Genomic DNA, 14,667 nt, shown 5'->3' on the forward strand with positions numbered 1-14,667 from the left:
AGATGGTGGAAGAAGAAATGCGGGCAAGGGGGTTAACAAGGAGAGATGCAGAAAATAGGGCAAAATGGAGAAGATTGTCATGGGGACCGCAAGGCTAACCCTCGCTCTGGCAGGGAAAATGGCCTTAAAATGCATGTTGTTGTTGTGGGTTCATTGTTATGTATTGTAATGTTATTGTATTTTATGCAGGAAGAAAGACGGCATGTGCCACTGGAGAAAATCTTGCTTGTGGCAGCAAAGGAGCGTGAGGCAGGGAACGTGCTGTTCCGGGCAAATCAGTTCGGCCCTGCATCGCGCAAGTATCTCAAGGTACTTTGCTATAGTTTGGCACAGGCCTCCAAGGCTTTATCCAATGGGACCTTTTAGTCAAGCGGGGTAATCGCTCGTACCACTGGCTAAGATACTTGTTTTGAGATTCAAGCTCCGGCAGTGATTACATCTGTCCCTCCATCCCCAGGCATTACATCTGTTGCAAGATGCACATCTAGTCTCTGAAGAGGCAGAGGCCAAACTGGATGGGAGTTTGATCAAAGTACATCTGAACTTGGCGTTGTGTGGGCTGCGGCGGTGTCTGCCATGCTATGCGTTTAAGCATGCCTCGGAGGCCTTGCGGTTGCAGCCACAATGCATCAAGGCACTTGTGCGTCTTGGCCAGGCAAGTTTTTGGATGCAAAGGTGGTAAGCACGATAAATGAGTGGTAAACTTACTTTCCAAATTTTATATAGTGGATATTGTAAATTAGAATCACTGATGTAAATCTTAAAGAAATGTTTATTAATTGGTAAAAAAAAAAAAAAAAAAAAAATTCACAAGTATGTTGATTACTCGTGTGTGTGTGTGTGTGTGTGTGTGTGTGTGTGTGTGTGTGTGTGTGTGTGTGTGTGTGTGTGTGTGTGTGTGTGTGTGTGTGTGTGTGTGTGTGTGTGTGTGTGTGTGTGTGTGTGTGTGTGTGTGTGTGTGTGTGTGTGTGTGGTTGGTTGGTTGGTTGGTTGGTTGGTTGGTTGGTTATCCTTTTTCCTTTTTTTTTAGGTCAAAAGGTCTGCATAGGCCAAAGGTCAACAACTTTTTCTTCAAATTTCTAAAATTCTCAATTTTCATCCGATTGACTTTAATCCCTGGTGTTGGCTTAGCGGCTGGGGTGCCAGCTTAGGATCCTAGGATCCTGGGTTCGAATCCCGGTCGATCGCTGAATTAACGCCAGGGGGGACTCAGCCTGTCATCCTTCCGAGGTCGGCAAATTGAGTACCAGTTCACTGGTAATTCCCTGTTTGTCGTAAAAAGGCGACAAAAAGGGTTGGCGGCAGGAAGGGCATCCGGCCGTAAAACATTGCTTCAAATAGGGGACCAAAAAACAACAACAACCACGGTCCCCGAAAAAGGCCAACCCCCGCTTGCGGGGAAAAATGGCCTCTAAAGGTGGTTTTTGACTTGAAATCTGGATAGGATTTGCATGTCGGTTTACTGAATTCAACCACCAACTATTTTTGACATCAACATAGGCCAAATTTTTTAAATTGTCAATTTTCATCGCATGAACTTAAAATTTGAAGACGATTTGCACAGCAGGTCACTGCATTCAACTACCAATTATTTTTGAGGTCAAAAGGATGCTCTATGAGTGCCATTCTACTTTGTTCTCTTTTGCCAAGTGTCGCTCTATGAGTGAGCTTCATTTAATGGTTTTTTTGCATAATGAATGATGATTATGCTGTGTCCTGACAGCTCGGATAGCTCAGAGGTAACGTACATGCCTTTGAGCTGTTTTGTCTATGTTACCTGACTGTGTGCAAACTGTTGGTCTAATGCTTTGCAAACAGTGTTGCATCTTTAAGTATATGGTCCTTTGGAGGAGATGTTAAGCCCACTGATATCATCTGTTAGTACTTGACTGGTAGACATTAAAGATCCCATGGTACTTTTCAAAAGGAGTAGGCCATTCAAATTTCACGTTCCTGCTTGACAACTGGGAGACATTGGCAAACCTCCTAGTGTGTATTTCTTGCCAAGAAACTCCTTTGGTACCACCGAGGTTCCATCTCGAAATACGCTGTTTTTGTCAGTGGATGCAAGATTTGTTGTTCTTTCTGAAACGTGGTTCCTTTCCCTGTCGTCCTTTTGTGGTAATCGTAACCATTACCCTTGTTAATTCCACTCAACACTGTATGCGGACTAAATTGAGCTAAATGATCATTTATAGCACTGCACTGTAAGTTTGTGTTCAACTTGCTGGACATTTAAACCATCGAAAATTAGATTTAGTTTCCTCAAAATAATGCCTGTTCCTGATTGGAGCTAAAACAAATTCAAAACATTAGTTAACTAGAACGGCACTGGTGGTGCACATACCTCCGCCAGGAGACCGTCAAAATCTAATCAGCTTGTTCTTGTCACATACTCAACTCATCCACCAAGTTTCGTCCGAATCTGTCCACAACTCTTTGAGATGTTGTGCTTTATATAGGTTTTGGCCCTATCTCCCAATGGTGAAAAATCGCTTTAGAATTCTCGTATCTGGATTTGGATCTTCACAAAAATGGAATCTATTCTTCCTCGTCATGCACCCAACATTTCCACCAAGTTCCATCCACATCAGTACACAATTTTTTTTCGATATCCTGCTCACAAACAGACAGACGGGTGTGAAAACACAACGTCCCCCACCGTTGGTGGCGGAGGTAACAAGCCTTGTTAACGTACAATAATCTGTTATTATCCTTTTGAATGTGTGCTCTTTGCATCACAAAGCAGTCATTCAAATTGCTAGAACAACCAGGTTGCCTTAACAGTTGATGAGGACATGGCTTGGGTGCCACTGCCAAGATATTAGCTGTGCCAATTATATAGCTTAGCACGAGTTAAGACGATCAACGTTGTTTTCCCGTGTAATTGTGTGTGATGCTTGGAGCACATTGTCATTGATATGATGTAATGGATGGTGTCGTGCATGCTATTCGTGACTGATAATTTTATTGGGTGGAAGGAAAATGTACAGGTGGGAATGTGGGTGGTGCACCTCATGTGGTCATTTAAAACTTTGTGATTTGAAGAATGGTGAGCGCAACCGTGTCATTTGAGACCGAGTTGCTTCGGTCAGATTGTCCACGCGGTGAGAATGCGTTTCACCATGATGTTTACAAAGAGCAAAACCGTATAATTGAAGGCCTGGTATGAAAATGTCCCACTTTTGCAGAATTATAATAATTGCATGAATATGGAAGAGTAGCAAACAATAAGTAATTGCAACTAAATGCTCAATGCATTGTCATCAAAATTATTGATTATGCAAAATGAAAAAAAAAACATGCAAATTGTCAATGTATTATCTCGTACATAATCCCGTTGCTTTACAAAAGGCCACACGTTACTTCTATACCGCCTTTCAAATTTTTTGATGCTTCTGCAGCTGAAGGCCGGAAGTTAATGTTTTCTGGTTATCTGTCCATCCGTTATCGTTTTTTTTGTTACCACGACAACTCGCGAACCACTGAAGAGATTTCAACCAAATTTGGCTCGAGTATGGACTGTAATATGAAGATTAACTGATTACATTATGGTTTCGAAATGTCAAGGTTTGTAAGGTCATGTGACCTTTCATTGAAAATATTTTTTGCTGAGATAGCTTGCTCCCCATTAAATAACTGTGGAATATCGTTATATTTCCGTCACGGTTTCTGTCACGTGTGAAGTACAAATGTGGAAAGAGAGGGCTTGCAACAATGAACTGCAGTCTGGGCATTATAATACAGACATCCAAAACTCGAAAATGACAATGAAGTTTATTTACCTCATCATGGAAGACCATTGCTTGATGATCAAAAATATTTCTGAGGATGTTTATCTACATAACCTAAACCGACAGTGTCTGTCCCATTTCCTATGACATCTCTTACCACTTCGCGCATTGTCAACAAACTTCGGAGGCATAAATAACAGTCTTGGAATTCTGCTTACGAACTCTGATGTCTAAATTCACCTGCAACTCCCTCATCAGTTCCGTTCAGCCCAGTAGAAAGTAGATTTTTCTCAAAGCATTCACCATGCTTGATGATGTCATACCATTCTGTTGGGCAGCACTGTGCTATGTTGGTTTTCACACCATTTTGTTGGGTGGCACTTCAAGTTCAACCGTCATGGGATTGGTGGTGTTTCCATTTATTCTTTTTTCAACTGGGTTGTTGTTGTTATGGTACGTCTTCATCTTTCCAACTGCAGTTTTGCTTATTCACACTTGAGGGGACATATGAACCACCTTTAGAGGCCATTTTTCCCCACAGAGCAAGGGTTGGCCTTTTTCGGGCACCATGGTCCCCTTTTTGAAGCAATGTTTTATGGCCGGATGCCCTTCCTGCTGCCAACCCTGTTAGTCGCCTCTTGCGACATACAGGGAATTACCAGTGAACTGGTACTCAATTTGCCGACCTCGGAAGGATGACAGGCTGAGTCAACCCCCCTGGTGTTAATTCAGCGATCGACCGGGATTCTAACCCAGGATCCTAGGATCCCAAGCCAGCACCCTAACCGCTAAGCCAACACCAGGCTACTTGAGGGGACATATGTGCTATATAAATCTTCCTTCTCTTTGCAAGAGCATCAAATATATATTTTAGCTCCCTCCTGTCATTATCCCATCACCATTTCTTCACGAGTATATCAACTGGGGAGACAGCAATTCCAAAGCCATTCCGTCACAAGATTGTCATCGTCTGGCCCTCCCGTCCAATCAAATGTCCATGACAAGCATATCCACGAATATTCCATAACCTGACTACACAGAGGCCATGTTGATAAAATAAAACCGGTGCTGACTGCAGTTAAGAAAACAGTTAAAAACAGTTAAACAGAAAGCAGTTAAGAAAACTAGAATGCACTCAATGGAGGTGCTGACTCACTGTTGTTTTCTCAGTGCAATACCACCCCAGAGTACATTAAAAATACACTGACAGTAGCTGTCTCATAGTCGCAGTGAGTAAATATAGTCCTGTCATAATCTTCTCCTTTTTTTTTATTCAGAGCTCAAACTTGAACTTCTCTGAGACGTTCGCAATATAGAGTTCTGTGCCAAATTTGGCAATTCTAGCTGCTCTTGTTGTCCACTTATTCTGGGGACAAATAGACAAACCCACAGACGGGTTCACCACAACACTCGCGTGCTCGGCTTAAGGTCATGTCGTAAGTAGAGTTGTTGACCATCAACTAGAAGCGTACATGGTCAGGTGCTGCTTAACCAGCACGGTCAGTATTCCTAAAGGATTCTCACCAGATTCATGGCATTGAACCCCACTATGCAGAAGTTTTGGTTCAAGGTTAAAATTAATTGATGGTATGTGCCCTTGGGTACATGCAAAATCCGTGCAAACGTCAGTCTGGCTTTTTCACCCAAATTGATTTGTTTTTAATTTAACCTTTTTATCCTTTTCTAATTTGACAAAGGCCAAGGCCTTGCTGGTTATTCCTGCTATTCCTTGCCAAAGATATTCCTGCTGTGTGAAGTACCCTGTACGGTGTACATTAGGATCACCCTGTCCCCATATGTGAAAGCAAACAAGGAATATGCTGTGCTATGTTGGAGTACTGAAACATATGCCTGCAGAAGACAGATTTTTTTTTTTGGAACGGCAGTTGCATTTTCCTTCCAAAAATCATGCATGTAACTTTGTATGAATGAATGAATGATCGTTTTAAGGCCATTTTTCCCCGCTAGAGCAGGGTTTAGCCTTGCGGGCCCCATGACAATCGCGGTTCCCTGTTTGAAGCAATGTTTTTATGGCCGGATGCCCTTCCTGACGCCAACCCTTAGTCGCCTCTTACGATGCGCAGGGATACAGTGTACCTATTCTAAATCAGGGTACACATCGGGATCATTTATCCCAGCAAGCTGGTACTCAGTTTGCCGACCTCTGAAGGATGAGTCAACCCCCCAGGCATTAGTTCAGCAATCGACTGGGATTCGAACTCAAGATCCTAGGATCCCAAGTCAGCACCCTAACCGCTAAGCCAACACCAGGCTTATGCATGTAACTTTGTATTAATATTAAGCTAGCTTTTACCATTGCACACATTTCTTATTAAGTCAACTTGGTTGTGGGATGGCTTTGAAGGCCATAAAATACAAGTTGATGAGTCTTTCCTTAGTGTTGGGGAAGGAGATGCACATAGCACACTGCACAAGTGCAAGCAAATCTACACTTGCCACTAGACCAAATTTTCTGAGCTCGAGCCCCAAAAAATGGATAAAGGCAGGAATCCCAAATTAATTTCCGGGAAACGATTTGCCAGGATGAAACATTAGCTTGTATAAGAATACTTACATGTGAAATTGAAAATTGTTTGAAAATGTTCAGGCCTACTACCATGTGATATCAATGTTTGTGTGTGGACAACATCGAAGGTAATGAACACAAAATTATTGTCATGAACTTTGTGTTGACTGGAACTTTCAGTGGAGTCCTTTGTCATCTTATTCCCACATGGGTCTTGGCCGACCTTCCTCAACTTGGATCACGATTGTTGTGGATGCCTATGACCTGCTTTAAGTAATCTGCTAATACATGGAACTTCAATGCAGGTGGAGGCTATTAGGCCCTTCAATCCTTTAAAAAAAAAAAATTGGAGTACCTTTGTACATTTGGAACACTGGAGGCAATGTTACAGTTAGCAAGCAGTACAGTATTGCCCAAGCATCAGTGCAAACTGCAAGACCCAATCAAAGAATAGAAATGGGGAGGTTGAGACATGTTGTACTGTTTCACCACAACTTTTTAGCCCACAAAACCTGTGCTGCCATGGCAGCCATTTTCGTTGCTCCATTCAAATTGGATGTACACACCACATGCTTATCAGACCTTACTCCTGCGTGACTTCTTCCATGTGCTTAGAGAATTAAAGAATCGCTTGAAGGGAAACCAATTTCCTTGCGACAGTATAGTGAATGAGTAATTCGAGGAGCAAGACCAGGCGATAAATCATAGTTTTGGAACACCAACAAATTGCATTTTAGTGCCTGGCCACAGACTTGGTGCCTTTAGAAAATATTTGCCCCTTTTTCACATTTTGTTGTGTTACAGCCTGAATTTAAAATTGATTGAATTGAGATTTTTTTGTCATTGATCTACCATAATACCCCATAATGTCAAAGTGGAATTTTAGAATTTGTTTTACAAATCAATTAAAAATGAAAAGTTTAAATGTCTTGAGTCAATAAGTATTCAACCCCTTTGCTATGACACTCCAAATTGAGGTCAGGTGCATCCAATTTCCTTTGATTATCCTTGAGTTTGATTAGAATCCACCTGTGGCCAATTAAATTGATTGGACATCATTTAGAAAGAAACACACCTTTCTATATAAGGTCCCACAGTTGACAGTGCACGTTAGAGCAGAAACCCTATCATGAAGTCCAAGGAACAGTCTGTAGAACTCCGAGATAGCATTGTGAGGTGAAGTAGATCTGGGGAAGGGTATAAAACAATTTCCAGAGTGTTTAAAGTTCCCAAAAGCACAGTGAGCTTCATGACTAGGAAATTGAAAGAATATGGAACTACCAAATTCTTTCTAGACCTCGCCATCTGACCAAACATCGGAACATCCGGGCAAGAAGGACATTGGTCAGGGAGGTGATCAAGAATCCAATGACCACTCTGACAGAACTATAGAGTTCCTTGGCCAGCCGGAAGCAACTCCTGAGAAAAAGGCACATGACATCACGCCTGGAGTTTGCAAAAGGGCACGTGAAAGACTCAAAGAATGAGGTAAAAGATTTTGTGGTCTGATGAGACAAAAAAGTAACTTTTTTGGCCTGAATGCAAAGCTCTACATTTAATTTGGCGGAAACTGAGCACAGCTCATCACCCATCTAGCACCATCCCTACCGTGAAGCATGGTGGTGATAGCATTATGCTACGGGGATGCTTTTCAGCGGCAGGGAGGGAACAATGAATGGAGCCAAATGCAGGCAAATCCTTGAGGAGAAACTACTTCAGAGTCCAAAAGACCTTGTACTGTGGCAAAGTTTTATGTTCCAACAGGACGATGACCCCAAGCATACAGCCAAAGCAACACTGGAATGGCTTCATACCAAGAACATGAAAGTTCTTGAGTGGCCCAGCCAGAGCCGAGACCTGAATCCCATTGAAAGTCTGTGGAAAGACTTGAAGATTGCTGGTCACTGATGCTCCCCATCCAACATGACAGAGCTTGAGCAAAGCTGCAAGGAAAATGGGAGAACCTCCCCAAAAACAGATGTGTAAAGGTTATACAGACATACCCAAGAAGACTCGAATCTGTAATCACCAAAGGCACTTCTATGAAGTATTGACTTAGGAGGTTTAAAACTTGTGTAAAGTAGATATTTCTGTGTTTCGTTCTTAATTATTTTATATAAATTTCTAAAAAAAACATCCATTTTGACATTATGGAGTATTATGTGTAGATCAGTGACAAGAAAATCTCAATTTAGTCCATTTTAAATTCAGGCTGTGACACAACAAAATGTGAAAAAAGACAATGGGTGTGAATTCTTTCTGAAGGCACTGTATCAGATCAACCAAAAACGATATATAGCATGATATTTCATATAGTTGTGGATGACTTGTATAACAAATCTTCATGGATGAGTTGTTTCGACGACAAGAACAAGCTGATTAGATTTTGGTTCAGTTCCGAATGTAGATCTGGCCTATCGACGACTGTTCAGTAAAACGTAGACTGTACAGCCTGGCAGGTGCTCCCTACCAAGTACCGTTCTATTCATGCTTGCATTCCTCCTCTGTGTAGATTTTCATACAAGTCGGTTGACATCCCACTCCACTTTGGCAGCACTCGTGCTACTGCACTCTCTTTGCTCAGTGGTTTGCCATTGTATTCCCAGCAGTCAAAGCATGAATTTGAATTTCACCATGGCTCCAGCAATAATTCCCCTACTCTTCATGAACATCACTGTGGGATCTTTAATATGCACCAGCTATTGTTAGCAGATGGGTCACTCAGCTTAACATCCATCCCAGGGACGGTGAACCTTTTTGATGCGACGCCTGCCTTTAAAGCACCAATCTGACATTGTATTGTCGGGCAGAGAAACCCAGGCTTAGCAGTTGAAATGCAAGTGCGCTACCTCCGCAACATCCTGTCGGACGATTTCATCTTGCACTTTAAAAGCCAAAACACTTTGAGGAGTTTCACATCACTTTCTTTGATTTGTGGTAAATTCTGCATTGACCAGTCATATCAAAACTTCTGCAGAGTTTTCATACAGCTCTTCTCGATCGGTTTCATTGCAGTATTTCTTGTTGTACCTTTCATCGGTCAAAACCAATATGTCTACATACCAGTGTTGTGATATTGTCGTGAGAGTCATGACATGTTGCCCTCATCGATGGTGATGTAGCCACACAGCCTATTTCTTGGTATTCTTGCCAATTACAATTTTTCTGCTCACTTCTATTTCTTCATTCCTGAAAAGAATTTTGTTTTGCCAATCATGACGTTCGTTGCAGGTGTGGTGTAAGACCTTGAGGATGTGACATAAATGTATGTGATCCCTTATGGGCTGGGCTGGAAGGATGGCCTAGAGGCACACACACTCGTCTCTAATCCGTCTAGCCTAGGTTTGAATCTAGGGCCAGCTATAAATTGTCATCTCGATGTTTCACAGGCAGAGTGATTCATCAATGTTTGTGCCGCCCCTCGGATGGACGTTAAACTGGGCGTGCCATCTGCCAGCATTAGTTGGTGGATGTTAAAGATCCCACGGTGTCTTTCGCGAAGAGTCGGCGAGCTATCACCGGCACCATGAACAAATTACCATTTCCTGCCTTGACTTCCTGTGTCGGAGTGGTGACCCATCCAGAATTGTAGCCCGAGTCATATAAACTGCTACGGCAGCACCGACGCTCTGTATACTGCATGGTACATGATCTGATCTGAATACATTGCTGATCTTGGGTCAACAACTCAAAAACCATTTGGATCGAACAGCTTTCTCAATATTTTGGATCGTATCATCGCTGCTGCACATCGGTGTCGAGCACAGAAAGGCTGCACATTAGAACCACCTTTAGAGCCCATTTTTCCCCGCAGAGCGGGGGTTGGTCTTTTTCTGGCACCATGGTCCCCTTTTTGAAGCAATGTTTTTCGGCCGGATGCCCTTCCTGACGCCAACCCTGTTGGTCGCCTCTTGCGACACCCAGGGAATTACCAGTGAACTGGTACTCATTTTGCCGACCTCAGAAGGATGACAGGCTGAGTCAACCACCGTGGCATTAATTCAGCGATCGACCGGAATTCGAACCCAGGATCCTAGGATCCCAAGCCTGCACCCTAACCGCTAAGCCAACACCAGGCTCTAGAAAGGCTGCACATTAACATGCAAAAAAAAAAAAAAGTTTCCCTGTTTACTTTATTCTTTTATGAAATTATCTCACCTCGTTCTCTCCCACACTGCACAGGCTCATATGATGCAGGGAGAATTTGTACGTGCACAAGACTGCATCTTTCGAGCGCATTTGCTGGCTCCACTCAACTCGAACATCATAGCACAGCTGAAGCACGTCAACGAGTGCGTCCTTCACGTACTTTGCTTATATAGTTATATACTTATATAACTATTTGCAATAGTTATATACATAGTACAAACCCACAGTCAGATGCCACGGTTCTCATAGACGGAGCATGATTCGTACATACAAAGACATAATTTCAAGGACAGGAAAAATGCGACACTGCGGAGTAGTCGGGTTGGGCCAAAATCACAAATCGGTGCAGATCACAAATCACAAACGAGTTAGCTTGGTATTGTCATTCTTCAGCACATTGTAACTGCTTAGGTATGGGGCACCGACCAGCATAAGGAGCATCATGTTGCAGAAGGAAGGGAAACGTAGGTGCATGCATTCACAAATTGGTACCTTCAACAGGTGGGATGCTTGTTGTCACTTACCAATTCTAACACCGTGAGAACAAATAGCACAAAGAGCTTTGTGACCAACTAACCTCAAGGCAACCTCGTAGTTGGCTGAGAATGGTAATGTTAAATAAATAAATATCCAATGGGTGATTGAGATGAAATCTTTAATTTGTAAGGGTAACTTTGGGTACCCTCTATGCCGTTTTTATAGCTTTCCTATTATGCTAACCTGACCCCCGCCCGTACCCCTCTAAAAACATGAGGATGACCCCTTTCTTCAGCAGAGTCGGTGGCGTAATTGCTGGAGCGTCCACTCTGAGTCCCGGTAGACGGTGGTTCCAATCCCGGCCTAGTCATTCTTCATTCGTATGTATCACAAGTCTGCGGGGTAGCGTCATTGGTTGAATGTGTGGCTGTGCCGCTGATGGGATGCCGTCTACTGGTTAGGGCAGGCGTTTTGAATTTGGCCATGGTGTCGCCCACAGCTCGCCTGCTCTTCGCAAAAGACACCGTGAGATATTTAACATTCACCAATGAATGCTGCCAAGTGGGCTGCCCGTTTTAAATGTCCGTCCGAGGTCCAAGCGGACGGCACCCACATTGATGAACCACCCTGCCTGTGATACACCAGGATGACAGTTTATAGCTGGGTCTGGATCCGAACCCAGGCTAGACATCTTGGACGCCAGTGTGCATACATCTGGGCTATCATGTCAGCCGGTCTTGTCATGGTATGATAGAGGTTTGACCTCATTCTTACAAAGCTTCAAAGGAGTCAGTTGTTATTATAAAATTGCCATTAGAAAGGGTGTATAGGTAAATAAATTCGTTTGATTGGGTAAGTTTGCCATTGTTCATCTGTCGATTTAAAGTGAAACAAGCATCAAATGTCAAAAACCTGCGAGATGAGGTCAATATATTGTTTTTTTTCACTTTATGGCCTTTGAAATTTCACCAGTATTTCACGATTAATTATGCTTTGTTCTCATTGAAATACCTCGACTTGCAGTGCAGTGTTTGAAATTGCACCTCAAGAAACCTTGGTAAAATTAATTCACTTGCGCACGATAATCGCGTATACGAGTATTTGATGACAGGTAATCAACGTGTGCTGGAATTGATATCTGCCGGTACTATAATGAGGCGTCGGCTCTTATGAATGACTGACATAAGCTCCAGCAGGCCTCGTTCTAGCCTTTGGTTGTAGTAAAACATAGTGCGTTGATGTATTGGTAAGACCAATGTACAATTTGAAAATGGACAACTTGAAATTTTACAATTACATCCTCACCCCATTTTATTGATCCAGCTCCAACACTTTCCCCTCGTGTCGACGTGATAAATAAATCGCTGCCAGGGAGGACTTCGGCATTTTAATAAATCAGGGCATTGCAATCGCCTGGGAACGAGTATGGATTTGATGCGATTGGTGTCCAGTGTTCTGAATGTCAAAGTCAACAAATTCGATGAGAAGCTAATGTAGCTGTGGGGCACCCGTGATTTTAAATGGTCCAGAATCGCAGACAATAAATCAATGTTGCATAATGTTAATTCTCGGAAATATGAAAAGCCGATTACCTCTTTTCTTCGTCCTCTTCTTACCTCAACGGTCTGGCAGGATAGCTTTGAGGTATGTACCCTGAGCTGCCTAGTCCGGGTCGGAAACTCGACCCAGCTATAAACTGCGTTATCTCTGACACCCTGAACAAAATATGAATTCCTGATGAAAACTGTGGGTAGCAAGTGGTCTGGTCTATTTCTTGACACCAGGTAACACTGCTTGATATTTTGGAGTTTGGCTGTTGTCTGGGCAGCGCTCCATCAAGATAGACAAATTCACATTCCCGGTTTGTTGGAATGTCACGTGTGAACGGGCGTCTTTGGCTACAAAAGGGCAACCATGACCATGATGGTACCTCATTAGTATTTAACAGAGAAAGTCACCTTTGTGATGTCATATCCTGTGTTGAATTTTTTTTTTGTGTCCTCCACCCATTGTATATAACATTGTGGGAGTAAAATAATGATTTTGATGCACCTGCATTTCTTTTATTTTGTTACTTAACACAACTAGCGAAGAACCAAACCTTGCAGATGGTTAATTCCCTCAGGATTACAGATGGGATGACATGTAATACCCCTCCTGGGAGTGGGGATATACAATACACATTTACCGAGAGAGAATTGGAGTGCTCCCTTTGCCCTGAGCCCCCGGGGGGTTGGGGGGGGGGGGCATTCATTTGTTTTTACCCCCTTAATCCCACCGAGTACAACCACCAGTGTAAGCCATTCTGTCCAGCGGTCTATGAATGCATAGAAGTCAAAGAAACAATCAAACATACACTTGAATTTCATCCAAGGTACGATTATGTGATGGAATGTAAAGAATGTCACGTGTGTCCCGACCCTATCCGTACTAGAAAATGGCAGCAGTTTCAGAAATTGGAGAAGGACCTTTATGGACGGATGTTCAAATCTGCAAGCTCTGCTCAAGTAGCTAAAGGTGCGTTCCTGAAATGCGAAATCACTTCCTCGTTTTGAAATTGCCATCGTATAAGTGGGTTGCTCATCTGTGTAATAGCACTCAAAATGGTGGAATCCTTTGATGGCAAACACGCTCGTCTCGGGTCTCACAGTTGCGTTCTCATTACACCTGCTAGAGCTAGAACTAACGTAATTCAGGCTGGAGTTGAATTTGCATAGCAATACACACAACATTTTATTGACTCATTTTATTACCTTAAACTGCTTAATTTGTGGTTTCACATTCCAGCAGCATTTGGTTAATATGAAGGTCTTTTACGTTTGACCTCGTCTTTGGTTTATACTCACAACTAAGCTTATTTGTGTAATTACAAAAACTATGCTTAGTATGCAAAGCCATTGCTCATCTTGATAGGCCTTCTGATTCAGTTTGGAGAAGTCTGTGGAGAGTATAAGAATACTATAAAATTCCATTGATATAGTACGAGTACTGAAGAAGTTATATGAAGAGTATGTAGTGGAATTATGTATGAGGGAAAGCCTGGTGAGTTCTTTGAAACAAACACAAGAGTAAGACAACGATGTGTTATTTCACCGGAATTAACATATTTACCTCCACCACCAAAGGTGAATGGAGGTTATGTTTTCACCCCTGTCTGTCTGTCCGTTTGTTTGGCCGTTTGTGAACAAGATATCTCAAAAAGTTGTGGACGGATGATTTTGATTAAATGTGATTCTGTATTGTGATTTTCTGGTCTGCTCTAGGATACAAAACGTAAACTTCACCTGGCGCAGGTATGCTTTCTACTGAGTGCCGTTCTAGTTCTGGATAAGATTATGTGCAAGGTAACGGAGGGTATACATGAAGGTGCAGCAGTTGGCGGAGAAACCACAATATCTGGATGTCGCTGATTATATAGCAACTTCAGCAGATATGATAGAAATAATTGTACTGCATTAGTATGCACAGCCATACGATGGTAATAACAGCGAATATTTTGTTGGGCCTAAATGGCCTCCTCATCTGTTCACGCTCCTTGTAAGGGAACATATTGTTGGAGTTTTCAGACTCGTCCCAGTTGCCCGGTCTGAATCTCGACATACCGTGTCAAAGCGATCACGCCGGCCAACTGATTCGGATGCTCCAAATAGGGTTTTGGGCCTGTTTGCTGCGTTGCCATATTCTGGTGGAATGCCCGAGCTAGTCAGGCAATATACTAATTTGTACCTTGTGTCCAATTACTCTGATTAGCGATCTGAGTGGAGATCGTCGGAAGCGGGT

The 14,667-nt window shown here is 42.7% G+C and overlaps 1 protein-coding gene across 1 annotated transcript in view; it reads left to right on the plus strand.

Moving 5' to 3' along the window:
• Positions 1-14,667, plus strand: part of LOC137429450 (inactive peptidyl-prolyl cis-trans isomerase FKBP6-like) — a 103,319-nt gene that overhangs the window by 52,216 nt on the left and 36,436 nt on the right. The window contains exons 6-9 of the mRNA XM_078781071.1: positions 190-309; positions 458-655; positions 10,444-10,553; positions 13,322-13,404. Coding sequence (XP_078637197.1) covers positions 190-309; positions 458-655; positions 10,444-10,553; positions 13,322-13,404 — 511 coding nt within the window. The remainder of the gene's footprint in view (positions 1-189; positions 310-457; positions 656-10,443; positions 10,554-13,321; positions 13,405-14,667) is intronic.

This window comes from Myxine glutinosa, chromosome 6, assembly GCF_964187855.1.
Source record: "Myxine glutinosa chromosome 6, kmMyxGlut1.1, whole genome shotgun sequence".
NCBI lineage: Eukaryota > Metazoa > Chordata > Myxini > Myxiniformes > Myxinidae > Myxine > Myxine glutinosa.